The sequence below is a fragment of the Musa acuminata genome, chromosome BXJ2-8 (assembly GCF_036884655.1).
Source record: "Musa acuminata AAA Group cultivar baxijiao chromosome BXJ2-8, Cavendish_Baxijiao_AAA, whole genome shotgun sequence".
NCBI classification, from domain to species: Eukaryota; Viridiplantae; Streptophyta; class Magnoliopsida; order Zingiberales; family Musaceae; genus Musa; species Musa acuminata.
In genome coordinates this window covers 8,193,986-8,220,696 of record NC_088345.1, presented here as the reverse complement: position 1 = coordinate 8,220,696, position 26,711 = coordinate 8,193,986, and the positions used below count along the sequence as shown (strand labels likewise).

At 38.3% G+C, this 26,711-nt stretch overlaps 1 protein-coding gene across 1 annotated transcript; it reads right to left on the bottom strand.

Moving 5' to 3' along the window:
- Positions 1–380: 380 nt before the first annotated feature.
- On the bottom strand, positions 381–25,499 carry LOC103993284 (chaperone protein dnaJ 13). The gene is made up of 13 exons (XM_009413293.2): positions 25,279–25,499; positions 22,761–23,047; positions 20,882–21,079; positions 20,622–20,736; positions 13,146–13,232; positions 11,666–11,754; positions 10,130–10,211; positions 7,099–7,152; positions 6,645–6,725; positions 6,319–6,396; positions 1,919–2,155; positions 897–1,004; positions 381–819 (listed from the first exon to the last, which is right to left on the bottom strand). Exons 1-13 carry the CDS (start codon positions 25,441–25,443, stop codon positions 763–765), a joined length of 1,638 nt encoding a protein of 545 aa, XP_009411568.2. The 5' UTR covers positions 25,444–25,499; the 3' UTR covers positions 381–762.
- Positions 25,500–26,711: the final 1,212 nt, after the last annotated feature.

Genomic DNA, 26,711 nt, shown 5'->3' with positions numbered 1-26,711 from the left:
ACTATGGTGACCAACAATTACGGAGGGTCGAGCTTTGAGTGTATTAACTACATGAATTAAATTATTTTAATGTACATTTGTGTAAGTGTTATTTAGCCTCTTAATCATGCCAAAGAAATAATAATAATTTCTGGTCCGGCTGTTTGTTTCATTTTTCACCAATTAAATTATTATTTATAACTCGAAATCATTCTTTGCAGTAAAATGACACTAATGAATATGAGAATTCACGGAATCTAATTCCTTCTGATAATGTGAAAACATGTTGCAGAGTTCGTCTACTGCCATCAAACACACACACACACACACACGAGACAAACAAACAACAACCTTCCTTCGGCTACTTTTGATGATTAAGGTTGTGCAAGATGGACAACATATACTGACAGATGCTTGATCTTTTTTTTTGTTGCATACCTCTAAAAATGAAATCCCAGAAAAATACAGGAACAACTCATACATCATATGTGATGATACAGGAAGGAATGAATAGTTTAGAAATCACAGTAGTTATTATGCCTTTGGCCTATATGAACTTGAACTCTGCCTGCACTGACATGAAATCTTCAAGACCAACAACAGTCAATATTCACATGGACGATACAATTCAACATGCTTTTCAGTTATCCTACAATCTAAGCTAAATAGAGGCCATGATACACTGAAAAGTATGGGAAAGCAGCATGAGGGCGGCTTTTATTTCACCCACTTTCAATTCATGCAAAATTGTTTGATGTCCCAAACACCAACAACAATGAGGCCTCAGATTCTGTGTGTCTCATTTGGGATTCGCAACAAGTCATAGTCATCAACCACTACCTACCCAATGGAAAACAACAAGATTAATATAAAAGTATAATCCCAATATGAATAACCAAATACAACAAAACCAAAACCTTGTAGTTCTTGCCCTTGAATGTGTATTCCACTAGTAATTGTGACGGCTCTCCAGGACAGGGATCACAAAACCCCATTATGCCAGACTTCTTTATTCCTTTATGAAGCTGCATCAAGATTGGAAAAAAAAAAATTGTGGTCTTTATTAAAGGTAAAAATGAAGATGCATCCGGATAAAAGGAAAAAAAAATCATTGTCCAATTCCATAACTTGAAGTCTGAACCAGTTGAAATTATTGAAAAAATAAAGCAGGAATAGATAAATGGCATTTAAGTCAACATCAATATAACTTTAAATTACATTTAATCCCACAATACTCACCTAAATTATCAGGAAACCCCCACCATCATCTGTTTAGGCTATGATGAACATGGATACCTTGGTAACAACCTATGAAGTAAAAAAAAAATCTGATGCTGCCTAAAAGCTAATAATTGATGGAGGTGTTCTGCATTCCAATGCAGCTGGATTAGCTGTCTTATATAAAAACTAGTCACAGAAGAACAGCATGCCAATCATATTATGAGATAACTCAACAATTTGCTGTCAAGGCAAAAAAAACCACACATCTTGGTTAAACTTCTGATATACACGCTTGATGGTACCATCAGTGTAATCTTAACCTTCTTAGCAGGTGGCTGTAAGGTTTAGTCTACATTTACCAATCCATTCCATACTCTATGCCAAGCAATATCACACTGTTTCCTCCAAGTATATTTTCAAACAATTACTTCACTGACTCAAGCTAGTGTACCTTGTCATTTCATCAAAAACCAAAGAGTAAAAAATATCTTCTAAAAGGAACTGGACTATTTATTTCCTAATCCTCTGCCAACATAAACTCTCCTGTAACAACCTAAGTCTGAATGCCAATGTCATTCAATAAATATTGCTTAGCTGCACATCAAGTATTCATTCATGTTTTGTGCTAAAGTTGGACCTGTTGGTTTATAACAAGGGTAAAACATGTTAAATGAGCTCAACCTACAATAGCAAATTACAAGAGATATTCATAACATACCTCAAGCCGAGAGTTGGTCACCAAGAAGTTTAGTGGTAATGTAACATCTAAAATCAGTGAAGCTACATCATCATCCACCTCAAGATGTTCTTCTGTTCCTCTGGCTGCTCTAAGATTTCCATATATCGCTTTTGTAATAACCAGCCCATCTTTTTCCACTTCTTTATTTTTCTTCCTGTTGGAAACATTTTGTAGCAACTTCTGCGCTTTCTTAGCCGCATCCCTTGCTTTTCGAATCTTCATGTTAGCAAAATTCATTATTGGTATTTCATCAGTCAAAGTGTGATATGGAAGTGCATGTTTTATAGAAACTATGTTATAACCAACTAATCGATCCTTCTGCAAAGAAGACATCTTAATATAAAATATTTTACTAAGCAAATTATTCTTAACACATTGATTCAGCAGTGACTAATAGTTGAAAGAATTATAATGTCATATTATAATTAATAAATGATAAATGGCCTCATGAACATAACAAACTGGGTCTAGCTACTGTCACATTACATGGTATACCACTTTCAATAATGACAAGGGGAATAGTAGTTTTGGCTTAAATACAGTACTGTTCATTTAATACCTTAGAGAAGCAGTATATGCAAAGATAAGGTACTTTTACATATTACTTTTGGCTTAAATATACTGGTAATGTCATACCCTCTAAAGAACCAGCGGATCCTATAGTTTCAGTGTTTGAAAAGCTAGCTAGCGACCATATGTTTATCTCTACTTTTGTGCTGGCCAGATCACAGCTCAAGATGTAGATTGTTGCATACGAATATAATTCTTAAAGGCAAGTAAAAAATGCTGAAAGTTTTGAGAGAGAAATTCTAGAAGGAACTCAGAATTTATCGTAATTGAATCCTAGAAATCCTTTATTTTACTACAGAATTAGAAAGATATGTTATCAGAGAAGCCTATAGAAGAGCTTTTGTAGCTCATGGTGAAAACTAGCCCAAGATTAGCATGTTTCTGAGTCAAAAAGCAAGACACTAACTTACTTGACAAGCCAAAGAAGTGGAAAAGCGAAAGAACACTCGTCACCAATAAGGGGTTTGATAAAGATAAAATTACAAAGTTCAAAATCTTAACTCCCATCATAAAAGGTAAAATGAAGTCTGAACTAGAAAGATGTCACCTAGAAATCTAGCACCCCGACCAAAAGGAAGCTGATTGTAACTTGGTGGAACTAGTCAATTCAAAGACAAAGCATGACTTCTATTGGAAGGAGGAACAGGTCAGAGACTCAATACCAGGACTTCTCTGAGTTAAGATACTCTTGACAGGGAATGAAGCCACATGAAGAGACCAACAAGTGCATAAACAACTAATATTTTAGAGAACAAATAAGAGTTGTTCTAAATTTTGAGCACAAGACAGAGAGCAAATCAGAGAAGACAAGAGTAAGTTGGTGGACCTGGCTGCGAACTAATGTCACATTGATGAGCCCTGAACATGAGGAATTAATGGACAGACATGACTCACAATCTCACATACATGGGAAAAGAGAAATTTTTCACTGTTAATTATTCCAATATTAAAAAATTTAACTATCCATGCTTCAAACCTTTCACTATCCAAAGTGCATGAAGAGAAAGGATAAATAAATGAATAAGCATAACATAATTAAGAAGTTACTATACATAACCCTTCGAGTCAAGGCTAATCAAATATCCTATCTTCACTTATAAAGAAGCTTCACTACTGTATTTTCTGTATAGATGATAATCCTTGTCTACAAGATCCTTCATTGAGATTTGACTCCATTCTTGCACAGCATCATCAACTAAACAAACCATATACGCACTAGGTTAGCATTCTTTTGTTATTATTGCACAACCTTAGCATGTTGTATACAAAAAAAAAAGGTTGCCATACAGGAATCCCATGTAATACAGAACCTACACAACAAAAACCCATGGTGTAGGAACAAGCTATAATCTCGTTGATATTATTGAGTTGGAAAATTTTTAGCAGAATCATTTGAATAATTTGAGTTGGGGGGTAACCCCTCATCAACCAATGAAAATGTACTTGACATTCGCAAACTAATATTAATAAGTATAAACATTGTAAGTTTGTAACCCTATATTACATCATATATTCCAAAGGTCTCTGAGAAATAGTTTTAGAATAGCTATCCATCTCTTCATAAGCCAACAAACCCCTCTTCTTTTTCACATCGATCGGGATTGCAAGGAAGGTAAAGAGTGGAAGTGGTATCATCTTAAGGAATCAAGTAGGTTTCTTCCCTATTTATTTTATTTCAATAAGCTTATTTGTTTGATTTGTTAAATAAAATTACATTTCTTGTTTTTCCTCGGAGAGAAAATATGATATCTTGTTTGGATTAGAAATTATATTTTATCAATCATGAATTTAATTTTAATTTTAATTTTAATCCAAGAAGTGCAGGGAGTTCATCAGATTTATCAATCTTGGACATCAAATGTAGTTCATCAGAATTTCGTGGACGTTCAGCCTCTCAACTAGATCTCTTGCCTTGCAATATATATCTCGTAACTAAATTGCTCCTCCATTTCAACTACTCCAGTTCAATTGTGTCTTGTGTATATGATTAGTTCTAAGTCTTTACAAAGTCTTTTTAAGATATGAAGTTGAACTAAAGTCCCATCTTTAAATTTAAACCTTTTAACAATCTTGCTGTCTTCTACCTGGATATATGGCTTGTACACCTTTTTAAAAGCTGTAGCACCTATTTTCATCACCTCACTAAGCTTTGGTCTTGTTTGTGCATAGCTTTGACTAGTGACAATTTGAAATATTTGGTTATATTATACATGTAAAAAATTGGATACTTTATATTATCGATGGAAACAACCTTTGCTTGTAAGGGCAAAGTCACCTACATTGAACCTACGAAGATCTCACATTGGCAAGAGTTGGGCCACCCTTTTTTAATGAATGTGACAAACATTGTTATTTTTAACCTAGTATTCACATTGGCAAGTTCTTTTAACACCATGATTGGCTACCTCAATCTCTGAAATAATTATTCAGTAAGTTTAAACACCTCCCATAGTTGAAATTCTAACTGAGCTGGGGATACTACATGCAGCAAAATGCATTTCCAAAAAAAAAAAACCAATTGACAATCATTGCAGATAATGATAGTCACCAAGGAAATACTTGTCAACAAATAATCATCGATGTGATAGGCTTTAGAATCTGTCTGATGATGGAGCATCTTGGCTAAAAGCAGGAAGCTTTTTGCCATGTAATTTCAGGCAAGATAAGATGCCATGGAGGATATTTCAAAACATTTTATGAATTAAAATGCTCTTAACTGGAGCCTTCTGCACTGTGCCTTTTGTTAAATATATTTAAGGATGTATTATTAATCGGAGTGCTATTACATTCTTAAGTCCCAAAAAGGGGTATTGCATTGTTGGATCAAGGTTAGATCAGTATGGTTTTATTACAAACCAATATACTAGCACCCGGCAAGGGTCGAACCTGCCCGAACATGAGAGGAGGATAGAAGAAGAGGAGGTGAAGGAGGAGAGGAGGTGGAGTAGAGGAAGGGGAGGTGGAGGAGGAGGAGGCAGAGAGGAGGAAAAGAAGAAGAAGCTGGAGGAGGTGGCAACAATGAAGACACGATGGGGAGGAGAAAGAAGAGGCAAAAGAGGCAGTCATAAACAGTACAAGTTAGTCAATGAACATATTCGTGGTCGGACAGGTAGATACCAGCTTGTACCGACTGGTATGCTACTTTTTAATACATTGGTTATTATTAAACCTTAATCTTATTGGAGAAGTATTAAGGTCATCTAGCAACTGTAAGTAACATTCGATGAATCCCTGGCTTGTTAGTCTTATTTGAACACATTTGATGGTAGCTTACTGTTTCATCAGTTTAACCAGTCCCAAAACGCTGATAGGATAATCCCCACCATAACTTCAGATTTGCAGAAGCTACACTGATCGACCACAACATTCTCCGATATTAAAACCTTTTTTTCAAGCTTTTTATGTACTGATCTTCTAATATTTTACATTATCACAATTATACCATAACAAACTACTCTATGTAGTGTACTAGAAGTCATTGTTACCCTTGCCATATCAGTTTAGTCTCTTTCCAGATAGGAGCCAAAGAGATGCTAATCCATCTCCAATGCATGAATGTATTAACCACATTAACAACTAATAGTGCCACACTGCCACTCAATATTGTGATATTCAATTGCACTTGCAAGGGGAATGGACAGGTTTTATACACTACATGCATGAAAGCCGGCAAATATAGGACTTACAGAAATTTACTTCACTAACATATCGTTCTCTAGTGTGCATATCACAAGAAGACTCGTTGGAATTTTAAGCAAAAACCAAGAATGGAACCAAAGATCAGTTCGTAAACTGTTAGATATCCTAACCTGATTTAGTGACACCTCCTTTTTCTCAAGTGCCTTTTGCTTCTGCCGTCTAAGGTAGTAAGGTTTCAAAACAAATTTCTGCACAATATTCAGGAAAAGAATTACAATCATTGCATAAATTGCAGATTCTAAACTCAAAGTTTTAGCATAAAACCATTAGCAAATACTCATTTTATTCAACCCTAGACACAAAAAATAATAGAGAGCTCAAAAATCTTTGGAAAATGAATTTGAGAGCACTTTATTGATGGAAAAAAAAATTCTGAGTGATAAAATAGCAATATTAACAAGAGAAAAGTTAATATATTGCAACCAACAACTCCCACCTTTAGAAGAAAATAAAGTGATGAAGGAACCATAAATGCCCCAGTTGCAACTATTGGATCTAGATCACGGGAAAGCAAAACCTGCATGTACCAACAAGAGAGAATTTTTATATATTGATTAGACAAGAGCAATAGAAAACTAAAAGATAATCATTAGTATCTAGACCCTTATATCATATAGAAACAACTTAATTCTGTATTTACCAAAGCTCGACAAAGATTCATTTTGCAGAGTTAAAAAGAAGAACACAAAATGAACAGATAACCTTGAGAAAAATCAAGTTGACATGTAAATCCAATAATTTGCACAGATAACATGTCACTCTAACAGACAACATATCACTAGCTTTTTCTCAAGGACATAATATTGTCAGTTTCTTTGATTTACAAGCATATTTAACATAAACCACATTTCAAACTTAGATGTATGTATCACAGTTAAGGCCAGACTTACTGGAATCAACAGCTTCTGGCTCCCTCTGTGTAACTCAAATCTCCACAGAATTCCCTGTAGTCCAATCATTATTTTAAGAAAAATTAATAAAGAAATTCAATTTGCAAATGATATGCATAAAATTCATAGCATGACAAACAAATTTAACCAGGTACATGATGCTGAATGACCTAAAAACCAACGTTAATGCATTCATCTAAACACATGATTGGTACAAATGTACAATCATATTAGCATATTTCTGTTGAATATTGGAACCTACACCTTACCTTGTTCTTAAGAGTTAAAAATTATATTGTTCTTGAGTGTAAACCAATTTTCAGAAGGAACCAGGCAGAAAAAAAACTAGAATTGCAGAAATGCAAGTTCTCTATGACATAAGCAACAAATTAAAATATAGCGTTAACTTATCTTTGCATCCTTTTTTTTTTCCAATCATAATTCTGAATAAAAACAATAGTATGATATTGTTGTCATCAGTGACATACTTCTTTGATGCAGTGTGTCATACTCAGTCCTTGGATTACCAGAACTGGACAATTATTGTGGTGAGACTTCAGATAGAATAAAGATTGTTGGATGGAATGGAAAACCCAAACAATCTAAATGCAAGTAGGACTTTGGATTAAAACTACATTATGAACTTTTACAACCAGTTGAAGATCTTTACATAATCATAAGATTTATGGGGGCAACTTGCAGCTACCTCTGGCAGCTAAGTACACTATTATCTTTGTTGTCAAAATCTATGATTGTTCCCTAGTTTCTTCTAAATGTTCTTCCTCTTCTCTTAATTTCTCTTTCCTTCTACTTCCTTATTTTCCTTCCATGCCTTCTACTTTGCCTTGTTTTTCTCTTTAACATATTACTTTTTATTTCACAATATTGGCTGGGAGGGGATGGCAAAGATTTGGACCTGAGTGTACCAACCCTAGCCAAGACATCATCAACAACCATTAGAGGTTGTTTGGACAAAGGTTTGTAATTCGGTGGACTAGTAGTGTATCAATCAGGGCTCAGACTATATATAACAGCTTAAAAAGAAAATTCCTGGAAAAACCAAAAAAAAAAAGAAACTATAAGGTATAGGGACTGTGTACCACCATGTGCCAAGCACATCACTAGGTTTACCTACTCCAGGTACCGCCAGGTTGTCGGACCATAAATACCACCTACATCGAACCATATCGGACATCAGATGGTATTGCAAACCTTGGTTTGGACCTAAACAGCAGCTATCGATGGATACTAGAAGGGTATGCCAGCTGCCAAGTCCCTGTGTGGGCTCATCAAAGATCAACACTTCAGCAATCGGCTCCTACTTTGATTGACTGCAGCAGAACAAATGTTGGAGGACACAGTCTCAATTGAAAACCAGTAAGATCCTAAAGCCAATAGGAGATGGACTACAACAAGGACAAGGTGCCTATGGCAAGGACCAAATAATCTTGCGCTCATCATGAGAGGAAGTAAAACAATTTTTTGATCTTTTGAATGGACATTCTCATTTGCCTTTTGTCTAGAGATAGTATTAGGTTGGATCATATCACGTTGGTTCTGAAAACCACTTAACCTGGATTTGTGCACAGTTGGGGGTCAACTGGTCAAGTGTAGCAAATTACACCTGGATACTATGATTGTCATGTCAGTTCAGGCCTTGTCTGTGTCAGATATAAAACAGGTGTGGAACCACGTGACAGCACCACATCAGATAAAGTTACATAGAAAATTTTGCACCTGCATCATTGTCTCTGTTTACTACTGAGAAACATTGATTGTTATAATTAGTACACAGTACACACAATAACATTATGCCATCTAAGCTGTCACTCTAGCTGACAGCTACCTTCATTCTATTCTATGCCTTCTCTCTCACCTAAGCTCTGCACTCATTCTCCACCCTCCATAACATCCACCATATCACCTAACATAGTAACATGATAAAAAATCAAAATCATATGTTGCAGAAGCAAGACAACCACCTTCATAGCCTAGGGTGATTTATGTTATGATCTCCTTCCTACAGACCACAAGATTGGTTCAACAATCAATGCTCCACTATGGATAGAGAAATACATCTTGTTCTATAAGCCATCAACCTCAACAGGCTTTCACCGGTAGAAACGTGGGTCAGCTCAAAACTTGTGAGGCCATAACTCAATATCAGACCCATCCAGTCCTCTCTCAATTGCACAAACCTGAAAACCCTAATCTTGCAAGACAAGTGCCTCGTCGGCCCCTTCGTCGAATTCTCTTTCTACTGCAGAAATGATTGCAAATTACAGTGCAGCATATTTACATTAAAAATTAGTACAACAGCTGTGTTCAAGGAGGGTTCAAGTGCAGTTCTCCTTCTTGGACCCAAACCTAGACCTAGAATTACAAAAAGGTTTAATGTCAGACCCATACACAACCATGAAACGTCAGCCCCAAGCCAAGTCCAAGTAGGATCCAGTTTGTGTTCATGTTTTGGGATTCAAGTACCATCTCTACTCTTGTCATTGTTTTTCCTTCTACTTTCTATTATTTGTTTCCTATTCAGTTTATGCCCATTAATAGTCATATCTCATCATCTGAAGCACAACCAGTTTTGCAAATAAAATTGAACAATGAAATGGTAGAACAAGAACCCAACCACAGGTAACTTTTTCAAGCAAAGTTTGTTGTTACAAGGTAAATGACCAAAAAGTTGTGGGACAATTAGTATAAAAAGAGATGAAAATCCAATATGCACGATAAATCATGAACTGTGTTCTCAGTTTGACAAAATAATCAAGTAGCCTCTACACCACATGGCTGCACTACATAGTTGAATATATTGGAATGCAAATGATTTCAGCAAGAAAAATAGGGAATACAGTAGGTTCTATGTTTTGACACACAACCCATGAAGAATGAAACATATGTTTGCAAGGCATGATAAAGCCATCTTTGCATGTCATGCTAATGACTACTTGTATGTAGCAAAAGAAACAACAAAATCCAGAAAAAAATTAGAATAGAAGCAAGTTGGTGCATAAAGGACGATCACCTCAATTCCTATGTTATAGACTAATCGCACAAAACTGGAATCAGATATTCTTCTTCCACCACCAATTTCTAAATAAAGAGCACTGTTGCAAAGTCAAACTCAGTTAACTGTAGAACTAAAAATGTGACCTGAGAGTAATATTCACAACCAACAAAAATATTCCATTGCTTTTATGATGGTTATAGTCTTATAGAGTCACAAAAGAGTAATATATAAAATATAAGTAGACCCACAGTTTTTTATATGAAGAAGTGATATGACATAGAACATGATGAACATACAATCAAATAAATTATGACATAAGTTTAAATTTTTCTATCTCTATGATCATGGTAATAACATTTTTCGAATCTGTTAGTACATGGGATTCATTTTATGGATCCACTCAATGCAATACTTAATTTTTTGTGTGTTTGGTAGTGGTAATAATATCCTACTTAGCAAACCAACATTCAAGAGGATTATCAAAGTTCTCCAATGTGGTGATAGCTCTACAGCTACAGAGACCAAAACTAAATGGCATCACTAGTGGTCACCAATATTAAGATATGGAAACGGACTTTGATGAGAGCTTGCTCATTAGGAGCATATAGTTGTTCATGATCATATCAACTTTGATGAGATCTTGCTCATTAGGAGCATATAGTTGTTCATGATCATATCTATTCAGAATATGAGCAAGATCTATTATGACGAGGTGCTACATAAATAACTCCATGAAAGTCTCAGAAGGGAAAAGGAGGCCACAAATTCTGAATGATGCTTTCACAAATCAATTTACTTATCTTACTTCAGACTGGTAAATGCTGCTCGCACTTGTTTTATATTAATTTTGAAAAGTGGACCACATTAGACATGATCAATTTCCAACACCTTCACGAAATTGTTATCCAATAGTGACCCCCAAATATGATTGTATATGAGCAATTCAAACCAACCAACTCCAGTATTACCACATGGTACAGTTGATGAATTATTATCCTTCAGTTATCAAGCTTATCTTTGGCCATGTTAACAGATCAATTTATATCATCTTGAGTCCTTGACAAAAACCATAGTCCAAGAAACAAGGGTTTTTCTTGCAAGTCTTGGATGCTTCTTCCATTTTGATTAATCCTTATACTTCTATACTGGACAGTTAGACAATCATAACCTACATCCTTTTTAAGGTTTCAAAATTAATGTTAAACAGCAACTCTATTAAAATTTATACACATACCAGAGTTTTCAAAATTATTTGATCATCTGATAGTTAGGATGAATGCTGCCAGTACCTAACCATACCAGGCAGTATTGCAAACTAGAACTGATATGCACCACATGTATGATGTACCGTATGTGTCCATCCCACATAGTTAGGCTGAATCAACCTTATGAAAGATTACCCAATTATTGAATTATTAAAATATATATGGAACTGCATCGATAAAATGTTTATTTACCCAGTGCTATTTCAAATATTATGAATCTATTTAATTTCTAATAAAAAGGGAACAAGAAATAGTCACGTATTTAACAGACTGTGTCAAAATATACCTTCCAATGTTACCGGCAATTCGGCAATGAGAATTTTCAGAAAAACGATGAGTATAATGGGCTGATGCCCCAAAATAACCTGTACCAAACTGCAGAAAATTTAAACTGCTCAAATTAAGCCAAAGAGAGTCCCTTCAAAAACTTAAGTAATTATAGCTCCAAAAAGAACAAAGAATGAAAGAATAATAACTCAATGATATGACATCCTCAAAGTTCCCTCCCCTCAGATGGTGCAAATGGAAGTTCTATTGGACGAAAAAGGCTTGCTGGGACAGGTTTCACTATAATAGATGCTAACAACTGTCCCTTGGTTGCAGGCAGTATGCCTGAAAATTTTGATGACAATCTGATTGCTGAGGCTACGATGCTTTGTAAGAGGTTGGATTGAACTCAAGTACACCTAAAATATGTCATGATTATGATATTCTGATTTCTGAGTCTATAGCACTTCGTGATAGATTGGAGTGATTCCCATCAACATATAGCAAATCTCTTAACTGGAAAGTTACTCCCAGTTGCCGATTCACATTCTCAAAATCCAAGTAGTAACCACTTGGAGGATTTGTCTGAGTATTGCTGATTATTTGGAGTGATTCCCATCAACATATAGAAAATCTCTAACTGGAAAGTTACTCCCAGTTGCCGATTCACATTCTCAAAATCCAAGTAGTAACCACTTGGAGGATTTGTCTGAGTATTGCTGATTATTTATACTTTATTTCTAAGCTTCACTTGAAAGGTGAGACTTTCTTGAGAGAAGCCAGCAGTGCAGCTATTTGGCTAACTAATCATGTGAAGACCCAGGGCATTGCTTTTCTTTCGACCTAAACTTTCCCATCTGTTTTGTAACACATTTTGAGTACCAATGTCTCAGGAGCTCTTTGTATTTGTTTTACATTAATCAAAAAAATGGGCTACATTAGACAGGATCAATTTCCAGCACCTTCATGAAATTCTTATCCAATGGTGAGCCTCAAATATGATTGTATATGAGCAATTCAGACCAACCAGCTCCAACAACATTACAAACTATAGTTATCTGAAGAATTCTTATCCTTAGGCTATCATGCTTATCTTTGACCATATTAACAGATCAATTTGTCATCTTGACAAGGTCCAGAGTCAAAAAAACAAGGGCTTTTCTTGCAGGTCATGGATGCTTCATTACTAATTTTTAATAAGATCTTCCCTTTGATTCATCCTCACTCTAAATACTTCTGCACTGAATTTCTAGATAATCATATCCTACATGGTTTTGAAGGTTTGAAAGTTTAGGTTAAAGAGTCACTCCATTAAAATTTATAGACATACCACAGTTTTTCAAAACTAGTTTATCATCAAAAGTAAGAATGAAGGCCTAAATGAAGAAAGCACTGAGCTAAAAAAAATTATAATAATTTAAGTTTTAAAAAGTTAAGGCACTACATCCTAACAGAACCATGAGAACAGATACAAGGATATCTGAATAAGGATAATGCACCTTTACTTCTCCTGCCGCAGAAGTTTTTTCCTCTTTCTTTTTCCATCCAGCAGTAATGGCTGATTCTGTTCCCAAAACAAGTTGTATCTGAAAAACAAATAGATTGCACAATCCAAAATCCACATACAAAAATGAAAACAATCAATTCATTTATAGAACTGTTTGCAGAAAACCTTAGGCATCTTAGTCTACCAATGATGAAATATGCACAACTGATAAGGGCAACACAAGAATCTTACATTATCTTGTCAACTTGGAGCAACCTGATGCTATTGACAAGCAGTTACTAACTAGTCCTCTAAATTGATTGAAGAACCCAAAGTATTAGCCAAAAAGTACACAACAAATGCTGAAAGCCTCTTCATCTAGAGAGACAATATTCAAAAGCAATGTGTTCGGTAATGTGGCTTTATGCCACCAGGAATCATGTAAGAGAACTGAATGATTTGCCTCACAAAGAGATGGTCGACTGATACTTGCTGACCTCCCAAGTTGCCCCTATCTATCTTTTGGAGCAAGTCAGTATGACATCTAGATGACTAACTATTGCAACATAAAGCACAAAAAAGCATTTGATTTTTGGATGAGAAGGATCGAATAGAAAACCCCTCCAAAAATGAAACTAATTTATGATGAATATTTATGTCAAAAAATAAGGCCTGGTGTTTAAAGTTCATACACTATATCTTAATATTCTAAGTGAGAAAATTGTAAAATAATTTTGATTCTACATTCACAATGGCCAAAACTTATGAACATGGAGGTAACTTCCATAATGATTTCTTGTGTGGGCACTAGAACTTCCATAATGATGGAAACAGAATATGGAGTGGCAAACATAATTTTAGAAGCAGTAATAGCACAACTTCATTTTAACTCTACAAAAGGTGAGCTAAGGCCTTTCTTTGTTGTAGTATATAGGTTTAGGCAAGGATTTCTCTTTTGCAGCATGAAATAACACCAAAACCTTCCTGGCAAGGCATAATTCCATGATCAACACACCTTTAAGCTGACATGGGCCTGATAGGCTAATTGACTCATCAACTTTGTTTTACCTAAGCCACTGGTCAAAATACTTAGGTTAAGTTGATAGTAATGTACACATCAGACCCTTATAAGTTAATCTTAATCTTATCCACTTCTGATATGGAACTAATCAAGATGTTACACCTGTCACAAGCCATAGTTGGCCTAACTATATGTTAGGGTCTCTAGCACAAGTCAGCATAGCACGTGTGATTACCAATGTAAGCTGAGCTGCATAGGCAATAAACTGGCCTAAGCATATATCACGTGCTCTTGCACAGTTTGGCATATCACATTTGATTAGCCTTCTGGTGCACTGCATTCGACTCATCGCTCAACATGATAATCCTTGGGTTCATGCGTTCTACCTAACTCTACTAAAGTTGCACACTTGGTTATCAAGAATGTATGAAGTATTCTTTAAAAAATTACTATATTATTTTACTCAAATTTATATGCGAGATTGTTCAACATCATTAGATATTTGGTACTATTCTTAATAAGTTTTCACTTATAGACTAAACAGATGAATGAAAGAAACAATGCCGTCATAGAGAGCTACATTTTAAATATTGCACATGCCAATCATGCTAAACCATGCCAAACAACACATATTGGCATAGAGGCCCATGTTGTCTCAAGTGTGTACCACCAACCCTCTTTTCTCCATAGTTTTGAGTTGGTAAGCACAAATCCGCTGACACACCATGTCTTTATTAAATGTGTCAAACACATGAAGAATGGGGTAGGAATATGAATCAGAGTATTATTTCTATCTTGGTCATATGGGAAGCCAAATGTCAAGAATATCCTTTTAAAGATTATTGAGTTTGTGACCATGTTGTATAAGCAAGCTTATAACTGAGACGGTTTATCGTTAACAAGAAGTGCGTCGTCAGTTGGTTAAAGGTACAGAAATGATATAAATTCCCTTGCCTAAGTGAACCGTTAGCTGATAGCTATTTATTTTGATTCACCATTGTTTATACTTTATAGTACTCCAATGGAGAAATTCTAAACAGGGAAATTCAATTGTACCAATATAGTCTGATAGATAAGTCCTGGTTGAGTGATGTAAACTTAGTAGAGTTTTGGATTCTGTAGCAATACGATGGTGACCTTTAATCACTTTCCCATCATTTAGTAAGAAAACAGTTAGACATAACCTAGACATATTAGTTCCCTGTGGAAGAAAGATGAGTTACAAGCATAGCATCAGAAAAGGATACGAGTTGTTCTTATAGAATTGCTACTAAAAACTTAACTAGTTTAGACGAAGAGATGAATCCAAACCAAGGTTCGCAATACCGTACCGTACCGGAGTTTCGATCTGGGCTCGGTACCGGTACGGTACGGTATACCGCTCTGACACGCACTTAGCTGGTTTTGCCTAAGTCGTGCGGCACCCTTGCGCGTCCGTCCGCAAAGGTCAGCCTCCCCGAAGCCTCCCATTGTCCCTTAGGACCAACAAAAGAGAGAACGGGTTAAAGAGAACGCCTCAAACGGGATCCACAAGCAAACATGTCCGAAAAACACTTCATAGACAAAGCAAATTACAAACAGACTTTACAAGCTCTGAACAGTGGCACAACAAAGGGTAAAATGGTCCATTACAGACCGAAAAGCTCTCGAGCGTGTCCACATGACACAACCTTTATTTACAAGCCTAAAGAGGCCACCAACCCAACTAAAATGGGACTATTAAGCCTTCGGCCGCCCCTTTACATTCTGTACAAGGCATGAACATGCCAAAAGACACGGACATACATAAGCATTACATCAAACACCTTGTTTAGAAGTTTGTCCGTGACATTCTCCCCCACTTATCCCTTCGACGTCCTCGTCGAAGCCTTTGTGAACACTGCAACTCTTCGCCTTTGCTGAGTCTTCAATCTTCTGCTTTAGCTGCAATGCGCCTCCTGGCTCCCAGCTGCTCTCCGCTGCTGTTTCTGAGTAGTCGAACCTTTGATCCGCCATGCTGCTTCAACTCACCAATGACTCTTGACTCTGGTGTGGGGTTGGCTGAGTTGTGTTGATCATTGTTGATTCTTACGGATCCCCCAAATGAAGGAAAAAGACCATCCTTACTGCGCCAGTCTCTCAAAATTTCCACATGCTGCTTGAACTGGGTGGATGCTTGTTGGAGCTTTAACGAGCATCGCCTCGCAAACTTCTGAAGTTTTGGGTCCTTCCTCCACAAAATCTGCTCATTGACTCTTCTTTCAGTTAGTTGTCACATCCAAGTAGGTTCGCATCACTTCCGCTTTCGATTGGCATTTCGTTGGGAAATGAAGCGGACAATCTACTCTCAGTAGCACCGATCACCGTTGGTGAGGATTTGACAACTATTGTCTTCCATTATCTTCGAAGGGTCTTTTGAACTTGTGCAGAGCTCCTCTGCTAGATAGATAAGAGAACTGGGGTACTCGGTTTCGCCCATTCTCTTAAGAGTTGAGAAGGCAAAGGTTACTTGACTTCGCCCGCCTCCTCGAGGTTGTACTTCTTGCATCGAGCTGGTTACTGGCCTTCGCCTGCTCTTTGCTCACACTTCTGAAGCACTTGAAGTGTTTGCACTCCTTGCGTTGAGTTAGCTACTGTGATTCACCTTCTCAATGCCATTGAACTTCTGGAATGCAGGAAGTTTTCACCCCAACTTGGAGTAATTCTCTGATAGATGAGGTCGCCTCTGGGATTGTACCGTCTTCTCCATCAACCCTGCTGCCTACTCCACTGAGTAGCAAAGGTACAGCACCACGTACTGCCTGCTTCGTTCCTTGGTCGTGCACTCTTGCATGACCCGAAGTCCTTCACTTATGGCTATCTTGATGAGAAACTTGTTGACACCGGTCTTACGAAGTTTCTTGGCCTCTGCCCTTCAGCCTTGTCTCGGTACTTGGAGATTGCCTCTGCATGCTCCACCTCCTCGGCCCCTTTCACGACCAAGCGCTCTCCCTCCGTGAGAGCAAGGGATCAATGACTTTGACGGAAGTCCCGCCTCTGCGGTACCATGGCGCTGCCATGCCCATGGCCCTACTATCCGTCGCCTCGCATCTACATCCCTTTTCTTCACAATCAGTAGATATGCCTTCGTGACACTCCTCTGAGTCCACCTCCATTCTCACTGATTGCTTGATTTTGGGTAGCTAAGTCCCTCTGGACTTGTCGTCGCTTCCTCGCCCCTTTCGACCTCCTGCTTCAACACCTCTGTGTTCTCCAAGCAGTCTGTTTGGTCGATGGAAATACAGACTACAACTCCCATGTATGGCCTCTGCCATCACATTGTAGGGTTTGCACCGATTCTGTTCTCCTTAGCTTCCTTGGTAGCAACGTTCGCTTACTCGACCTTGTCCTCTGACTTGTCGGGCTCCCTTAAGCGAATATGAGCTCTGGAGCAGTCCAACTCTCCAGCTGCTTCGATCATACCTCTGCATGATCAAGTCCCTCTCATGGGACTCACTGGTACTTGCATTCGAACTTTTCCCTTGGTGGAACCCAGCCCCCATATGCTGATGACCAAGGTTTTCATCCGATGCAAAATTCGGTGCACGCCCGGAAGACCCGCCTCTGCGGTACCATGGCCTTCACTCCTTGAATCCATAGCCCTTCTTGCCGTCATGTTGTTCACCAAAGCGGAGCTCCCAGTAGCTCCCGATCATACCTCCATATGATCTAGTCCCTCCCGGGACTGTGTCGTGTGTGTCGCATTGCCACGAACTATTCCACCACGATCCGCTGCACCATGTCGCCTCCTGGTGACATCTCCATTGCATTCTGATCCTTGTGGAATAAACTCGAATTGTGAACCCTCCATGTGTGGCCTCTGCCAATACATCGCAGGGTCTCCTCCACCTTCGATTTTGTTCGCTCCTTTGGCAATCGACCTTCATCCACCCACTCTTGGGTCACACCTAGATGAAGCACCGCTCTAGGACAGTCCGTCGCCTAGAAGCTCCCGAAGTCCACCGACTTCGCTGTAAATTGTGCACCATTGCCTGGATCCTGGGCCTCTGCCCCTACCAGCACAATCTCCGCTGCGCACCGCTTCCTTCATAGCAACTCGAATGGCAACACTATGGCATATTCTTCAAGAGTACCTGCCTCTGCGTCCTCTTGCCCCGTGCTAAGGCCTTCTGAACCCAACTTCGCCTCCGCAAATTGAGTCGCCTTAGTTCTTCCATCAAATGCTCCTCCGAGATAAGGTGCATGTGCCCAGAAGCTCCCTTCGTCTTTGGCACCATGCAAGATGAGTCCGCTCCGTCAGAATGAAGGACCCATGGAACAACATGATCCTACTCTTGCCTCTGCAAGAGTTCATGTCTTTGACCTCTGTCTAAGGAAAGCACTGTGCGTCTGCTCCATGTTCCAACTTCTCTGCTAGCTCCCTTCATGCGGCTTGGGTACTTCACCAAGTTACACCCAAGTTGCTCCGCTCCTCGTTTTTGCATTGAGTCGATGGTGGCCCTCGTGCCCACCATTCCACGGGTCAGCCCTCCCTTGAGTCCGATCTCCACATCGACTCCAAGTGTGCCTTCATTTAAGTTGCTTTGGGTCGCTCCCCCACTTGATCTCGCAATGCATCCACCAATGCATTCTCTCAAGCGAGATCATGCGACGACTCCTCGCCGCTTGCTCAGTCCATCGAGCTTCGTGGAGTTGTTGTTTTGTTGAGGTACTCCTCCTCAACATGTGCAGTCCGTCGCACATGATTCTCCCTCTGGAGAGCCGGGACTTATCCCTCCTGGATAACTATCCCATTTGAGCAACATCTCTCTTCGTTTCGGAGACCACCATCCCCTTGGACTACTCCGATCTGCTGAACAAACTGTGCATTGTTCTGCCTCTTGCAAACGCACTTGCTAGATTGCGCCTCCACGTCAATACAGCCACCGCTGCACCCCTCCAGGCCTAGCAACATGCTGAACTCGTTGCACACTTCAGCCTCCTCCGGACGTATCCTTCGCATGCCGAAGAGAAAGTTTCAATGCTCCATGGCGCCGAGTCTCGGTCGCCTTGGGATGGCCACGAACAATCCATCGTCCGCATACAAGCCCATGCACGAGTACCGAATTCTTCGAGTTAGCAATTCCCCTCACCTCTGTGAGCTTTGCACAACTCTTTCGGTCGCTGAGCAACTCATTCCACTTTGCATGGTCTCGTCCTTTTGCCAAGCGCCTCGCTTGCCTTGAGCACCATCAAGTAAAGTTGTCAACGTTGAGCCGTAGCTCAAACTCAGCCATCCCAACCTTTGTGCGCTCCAGATTCTTCCAAGCTTGCCTGTTCTCGTGGTGCCTCTTGCGCGAAGGGTTGGTCATTCCTCTGAATGCCAATCTCAGATGCCCGCTCCTCTGAGCGACTCTTTTCCCTACATCTCCATGCCCGTTTTCCCTCAAACGGTCGCGCATGTGCTGACTGCCCTCAACGCAGCCCCGCTAGGTCCCCCACGTTTGCATGTCAAGTGTTTCTATGAGTGCTTGTCCCGCTCTGATACCATATGACACGCACTTAGCTGGTTTTGCCTAAGTCGTGCGGCACCCTTGCGCGTCCGTCCGCAAAGGTCAGCCTCCCCGAAGCCTCCCATTGTCCCTTAGGACCAACAAAAGAGAGAACGGGTTAAAGAGAACGCCTCAAACGGGATCCACAAGCAAACATGTCCGAAAAACACTTCATAGACAAAGCAAATTACAAACAGACTTTACAAGCTCTGAACAGTGGCACAACAAAGGGTAAAATGGTCCATTACAGACCGAAAAGCTCTCGAGCGTGTCCACATGACACAACCTTTATTTACAAGCCTAAAGAGGCCACCAACCCAACTAAAATGGGACTATTAAGCCTTCGGCCGCCCCTTTACATTCTGTACAAGGCATGAACATGCCAAAAGACACGGACATACATAAGCATTACATCAAACACCTTGTTTAGAAGTTTGTCCGTGACAGCTCGGTACACCCAGGTGTACCGAGCGGTATATTCAGGCGTGCCTAGCACTGTAGCAGTTCTACAGTGCTACGGTACTGCTACAGTGTCGGAACGTTAACATGTGGTCCGTGTACCGAAAGTCTGTCGGACCGGTACTGCAAACCATGATCCAAACACTATATGAGATCATAGTTTGCACTTTGCAGGCATGTAAGATAACACAAAATATAACCAAGATGAAGGTAGCAATCTTATAAGAACTAAAAGAATATGGCCTTACATGGTATGTAAGCCATATATGCAATTGACAAAGGTTCTATGGAACTTGTAGGAATATGGTTCATATTAGCAGAAGTATCAACATGTTAAATCTGTAGGTCACAAAACCAAAAGCCAATCTCCCATGATTGACATAGATGAGTTTACTTCACAGAAATTATATTGCCTATTCTTGAACTAAAACTCCAAATAATAAAGACACCATTAAATGGATGTTAGACAATCAAATGAATAATGTTGTTGCAGACATACATCTCCGAAACTCGTTTCTGACAGTTGGCGAGTCCATGTATTTGAAAGATTGACTGAACCATCTCCCAGAGAAACTGTCAATCCAGAAGTTGCTTTTGAATGATTTGAAAGTTGACTGAAAAAGAAAAACAAACAAACCAGTATGTTGTAACATAACTTCTATGTGCCAATACAGTGTGAAAAAAGCAGACAATCTAAGTAATATCGAACTGGAATCATGATGACATAACATAAATACAGAGAAGAGTGTCAGGGACTACCAAGATGCCTGCAATCCAATGAGAGATCGGAGACCGGCTGTTGCCATGAAATCCACGTGAGCGAATGGGGATACTTGGTGTCTCAACAAAACATTTGCATATCCATCTCCTCTGTTACCAGAAACAAGAAAATTTCCACTAACAGAAATCATGTTGCGCTTGGACATGTGCGATTGAACCTCACTATACATTTGCATTCTGTAAATTTGCAAAAGAATGATCAAAGGAAAGCTAGCAGTAAGAAAACCGTATAGCTACAGAAAAAAATTAGCAATAGAGGAGAGGCTTATTGCAAATGCAGTGTACTTGGACTGAGAGAACAATACAATTCTAAAGTAGCAGGAAAGATTGAAGAGGTCATGAGACACAGTAAAGAATATACAAACGCATGATTTTATATCCCAGCAGATGTTGTCATGACTTGATGTTTTGGAACCGGATCCGTGCTGATCCCCGACCAGACTAGTATTGTTCCGGCACATGCTGTGTGTACCAACATGCGGTACATTGGCATTGGTCCAGTACCCTTTTATAAGGATTTCAACCGTCTGAAACCCTTAAAAAACACTATTAGATTGGTTTTTCTCACCTAATATTATCAATATTCGCATAATTAAGTGGTTCAAGTTTATAGTTTACAGATCAAGCCCTATATTAGGTATAAATCAAACATGAATCTTAAATCAAGCCCCTAAATTAAGACATTAAGCTAAGAAATAGCACCTAAGTTTGAAGATGTTAGCCTTCCAATCTTTGATTTGAATGTTCTCCATGATAAATTGGACTTCTTCAACAAACACGTGAACATGGAAGAGATTTGAGTGAGAGGGAGAAGGTTGAGATAAGGGAAGCAAGCGAAAGGTAGGTGAACGGAGAGAAGGTTGATGATGATTGGTCTCTAGAGTGAAAAGAGGAGTTAACAGTGACAAGCTCTTTTTTACACCTCCAAGGACACCCCAATGGATCTCGTTGAGGTCCAAAGACTTGCAGTTAAGCTCACCGCACGTGGACTACCTCGTATGTACCAGTCCAGGCGATACAACAAACCTTGGATGTTGTCAACATTACCCAAAAGTTAGAACAACACAAAGATGTATTCAAATGGTGGAACTTACCTTATCTCTCTTTTTCAACTGGGTACATGATATTATAAGTTATGACATAGTTTGTTAAATTTTCACAAGAGCTTCATAAACATGCATGTAATGGGGATAAAAAAAGAAATACACAGTCTGCTATTTTATTGTACTTGCAAAGTAATGCAAACATCACAACACTCTATGATTACAAGAAGTATCTAATTTTGCCAAATTATTGATTTAACTGTAAAGCACATACAATGGCTTTCTAAATAAAAACCAACATCAAAATACAAAACAAAATCATTCTTCTTCATGGCAAAAAAAAATCAAAAACAGTATTAAATGATTAACGATATTCAGAAAGGTATATTAATTTACATATATCTTTCAAGACTGTTAACAAATTTACTAGGGACGAGATGATTTTCAAGCATAAATGGTTTATATCATAAGCTATAATACATATGATAATCAGTCAATATAAATAATTTTATATAACTATTAGCATTTGATGTTATTAAGGAGTATCATATATGTCCATAACTGCACATAAACTTCAACATGCAACTTTCTGCATGGAACTAAAATCTGCAACAATTTAAGTACAAACTGAAATATCAACAGATTTCTCAACACATGAAAGAAAGACATCATCATAATTCACTCTAGTTGTTTTATTTTGTCAATTACAGAATCTATTATAGATAAAATAATTGCAACTATAAAACAGAAAGCTCCTTGTAATGAACAGAAAGACAAAATAAGATCACAATAATTAGAATAGGAGAAAGTTGTACCGTCTGATGATGCCATGGCCATCTAGATATGAAGGTAAAGATAATTTTGCAACAAGTGTCATAGAAGCTGGGCCATGGGCAAGGACCTTTTCCTGCTCCTTATGACGCTTTAATTTTTCCAATTGTTCCTTCAATTCCTCTACTTTATTAAGATGTGGGCCAAGTTCCAAGCCTGATTTCAGACCTTCCATACCATATATGTCATAGATTTGTCTTTTCTCTTCATTATTCAAGACGTCATATGCTTCAACAATTTGGCGAAAATTTTCCGTCGCAGCATCCTTCAACTGAAAAAGGGAACTTAAATTCAATTAACGAAAAACGAAAACTAGGAAGTTAAATTGAATCAGTGCATCTCAAAGATAGTATCACATCATACTAACAAAATCAAGCATTCAGATCCATGGCACCAAAAAAACGCATGTATACTTCGCAGGTTGCAGCATATGCATCACAATCAATTTGATGCCTAGTACAAAGCAATTTTTTTGTGTGAACCAATCGAGGCCAACTTGGGAGCATACAACAACAATAAAATCATAAAGTCCCAACTATTTGACAAGCACTTAAAATATTTAATATATATTCTACTATAGACTTACAATCACCAACTCTTTTGACCGTGTTTTCTTTAGAGCCTTCACGTATAATGTTTAATCAGATGTTTGTTTTGCCCGGGTACCAGATTTTATTTCTAGTATTATCAAATTCCTTAGATTTTTCATTCACTCAGTTTTGTCTTCACTGACTGTTAATTCTCCTCCTGATTATCAAATCAAATAATTCCAAACCCTTTCCTACAAATATTCCTAAATTGAAGAATGCTAGTCTAATTCAATCATGTCAAACTAATTTTTTTTACTTCATTTGAATAATTCCATAATCCTTGTTTGTTCTGTGCCATATTTAGACACCAGAGTGGTGAGGATGCTTCTGAGTGATCACCAACTGAGAAGCATGAACACGTAATTTTGGTGGACATGATGGGCACACCTATCGGACACTCCCATGCGGTGCTGTGCTTGTGTGGCCCTCATGTGAAAGCCATATGTTTCGCAAGAAAAGAAATTTGGAGATCGTTGCAACGAAACATATATTACTTATATTTGCATATTGTTAAATATTATTTGATGATTTTAATTTTTTCAACTTGTATGATGATTTTTTTATTCATTTGTTCACATTATTGAGTTTATAAAATTTAAGCATAAATACTATAAAACTCATGTTAATCGAATATTATATATACATATATATTAAAAAATACATGGGTCCTTGCCATATCGATGTCCTAATTTTTCTAAAAAATGACGTGTTGCAGTGTCCATGTCATGTCATGTCTGCGTCCGTGCTTCTTAGATCACCAATTCTGTCCATCTCTTTGAACAATCACATGATAAGGATCATCTAGTTTGTTCTAAGAGTTACGCATTGTGAAAATAGTCAAGAATTAAGAATTCTGCTGGCTTTCTGGTGCCTAGCATGACACCCTCCTTTATATAAACTTGGGATTGGCATGAAAAAGATTAGTCAAAGCTACATACACGATTTTACTTAGATCTAAAATTTGTTAACCTGCTAATTTGATGAGCTTCAGCTAGAGCAAGTACCAACATGATTTTGAACTCTGAAGAACCCTACAGAATTCTGCAACTGGCTTAGCTCAAAAGATTCTTATTTCTCTCTCATTGAATAAGATCTCAAATGCCAACTACGGTTTCGTTACACAGCCTACATATAAAATTCCTTGTTTTTGCCCAGATCCAATTCCTCTAAAGCAGTGAACTCTGGTATATTCAGGCATGATACACTTTGTTAATTGGGAAAATCCATTCTCCTTACAGCCTAAGATAAGCATGACATTAATCATGATCCATAAAAGAGATACAGAAGATGTGATGCACCTTGTCACCACAATTTTAAGTGAAGAATACAACCAGAAACTCTTTCACATCCAATTATTAGAACCAGAAACTTAATAAATGCATTATCGAAGCATAAAACCGGACTTACAAGCTCAGAGCAATTCAAAGCCATAATTACATCGATTGATGTCCTCGAAAAACATGCTAAATAAAGATATCAAGTATAAATCATGTCGACCAGGAAAGAATAGAAGAGATCCTATTCCTTTTTAAGCTTCATTTTACACTAATTATCTTTGACTTTCTTCCTTCACAACATGTGTGTTTATTTTAATACAGAAACCAAGTATTAACAACAATTATTCTTCTGTAATCAAGAACCTCAACACCTCCCATGTCGTTCGCTAGCAAATACTTGGCCTACTCAAGTAGCCATTCGGCCAAACTATCATCATTTTGAAATCAAACCCTCTCTAATTCTTCTTAACTGTCCAATATCATCAAAATGTACAAGAAATCCAATCAAGATATCTTTATGCTCATGCATCTTCGCGAATTGAACGTGAGAGGAGAGAATCACCGTCTTGCCGAGAAATTAAACATTAAAACAACCACGAAAATAAATATAATCGTTTTCGTGATGAGATTGAGACCTCGGGGTCGAGGTGCTTATCGGGGTGAGCTACTCCCGACAAATTAAGGAAGGCCTTGCGGATCTCCTCGGCGGACGCCGACGGCGAGACGTTGAGGCGGGCGTAGAGCTCCGTATGCGGCCCTGCTTCCTCCTGAGAATTCCCCTCGCTCGATCTCGATCCCATTTCCGGGCGATGGCGAGGGTTTGCTCACCAATTTGGAAGCCAATGAGGCGGTTTAATACATGGAGGCCACTTTTGGACAACGAGGGTTTACGAGAGGGGCGGCCGGGGTTCGGGCTTGGTAGGGAACCTCTGTCGACTAACACCAGTCCTACCCATCACTATCACCTTCCCTATCATTCGAGACGATGCGTGGACCCGGAAGGGACCCGTTGTTGTTAGCCGCACTTGAGAGGCTAGCGAGTGGGTAAGTAATTCACCGAGTAGACTACAAAAACGACCTCGATGGGAAACAGAAGCTATGGGGCACACGTGTAACGACCTATCATACGAACCAGGGAACGACTCAGCGCCAGTGCCAACCCGAATCCGAGAGGATTCCGGGTCGGATCGACCATTATTTGGGCCCCCGTGGGCTCGATTCGAACGTGTTGACCACAGCCGCTAGAGAGGACATTTTAAACACCCAAAGTCAACGGGAATGTTTGTTGTGATTGGATAACAACAATCTGTTCGATGCACGCAACCAATTTATCCGATGATGGAGTCAACGGCCGTGAGATTTCTTATGATAGACGTTAAGATAAGTTCAATCGGACAGGGTTGAAACACAGTTGATTTGAACTTAAACATAATGCTTTGATCTATATTTTTTTTTCCGTTCACATATCACAGTTGGATCGATAATAAGATTTATATTTCTAACATTCAATTGTAAGAAAAAATGATCAAATTTCCATCAATGTAATATGAGAAGAATCCATAAATATAATTTTATATCAACATATAGAGTGAGAATTTATAACATTTATATTTTTATAAATGGCAGTAACATAATTAGGAACAGATGCTTTTTCTCACTCTTTTCTACGGTGGTATATGCAAAACATAATTAGAAACGGTTATTTCTTGTTTGAGTGATCCAACTTCCCAATGGACTACAAACTTGACAAAGGCATAATGCGGATCCATTTAACTGCCAGCTTAACATGTATCGTATCTCAGATAGTTTTATTACAATCAATGTCTAAAATTAGTACAATACTAAAAACTATATTAAAAAAGATGAAGATAATGTAAATTTATAAATGTAAACTTGATTGGAGAAATATTTGCTCCAATAAAGATGATAGCCTAATCAAGATTCAACTCATTATTAAATCATAAAAATCAAGTTTAATGATTATTTATTAAAATTACTCTACTCTTGTCGATAACTGACTTGAGCAGCAAAGAGATTAGATCGAAAAATCCATCTAGCCTTAATCTTC

What these genes read in the sequence shown, in the direction of transcription:
- LOC103993284 (XM_009413293.2), bottom strand. Translation starts at nt 25,443, where the DNA reads ATGGGATCGAGATCGAGCGAGGGGAATTCTCAGGAGGAAGCAGGGCCG. An exon ending in ATTGGATTGCAGGCATCTTG is followed by an intron (nt 20,737 to 20,881) that starts GTAGTCCCTGAC and finishes TTTCTTTTTCAG; the next exon opens with TCAACTTTCAAATCATTCAA. An exon ending in CAGAAACGAGTTTCGGAGAT is followed by an intron (nt 13,233 to 20,621) that starts GTATGTCTGCAA and finishes TTTGTTTTTCAG; the next exon opens with ATACAACTTGTTTTGGGAAC.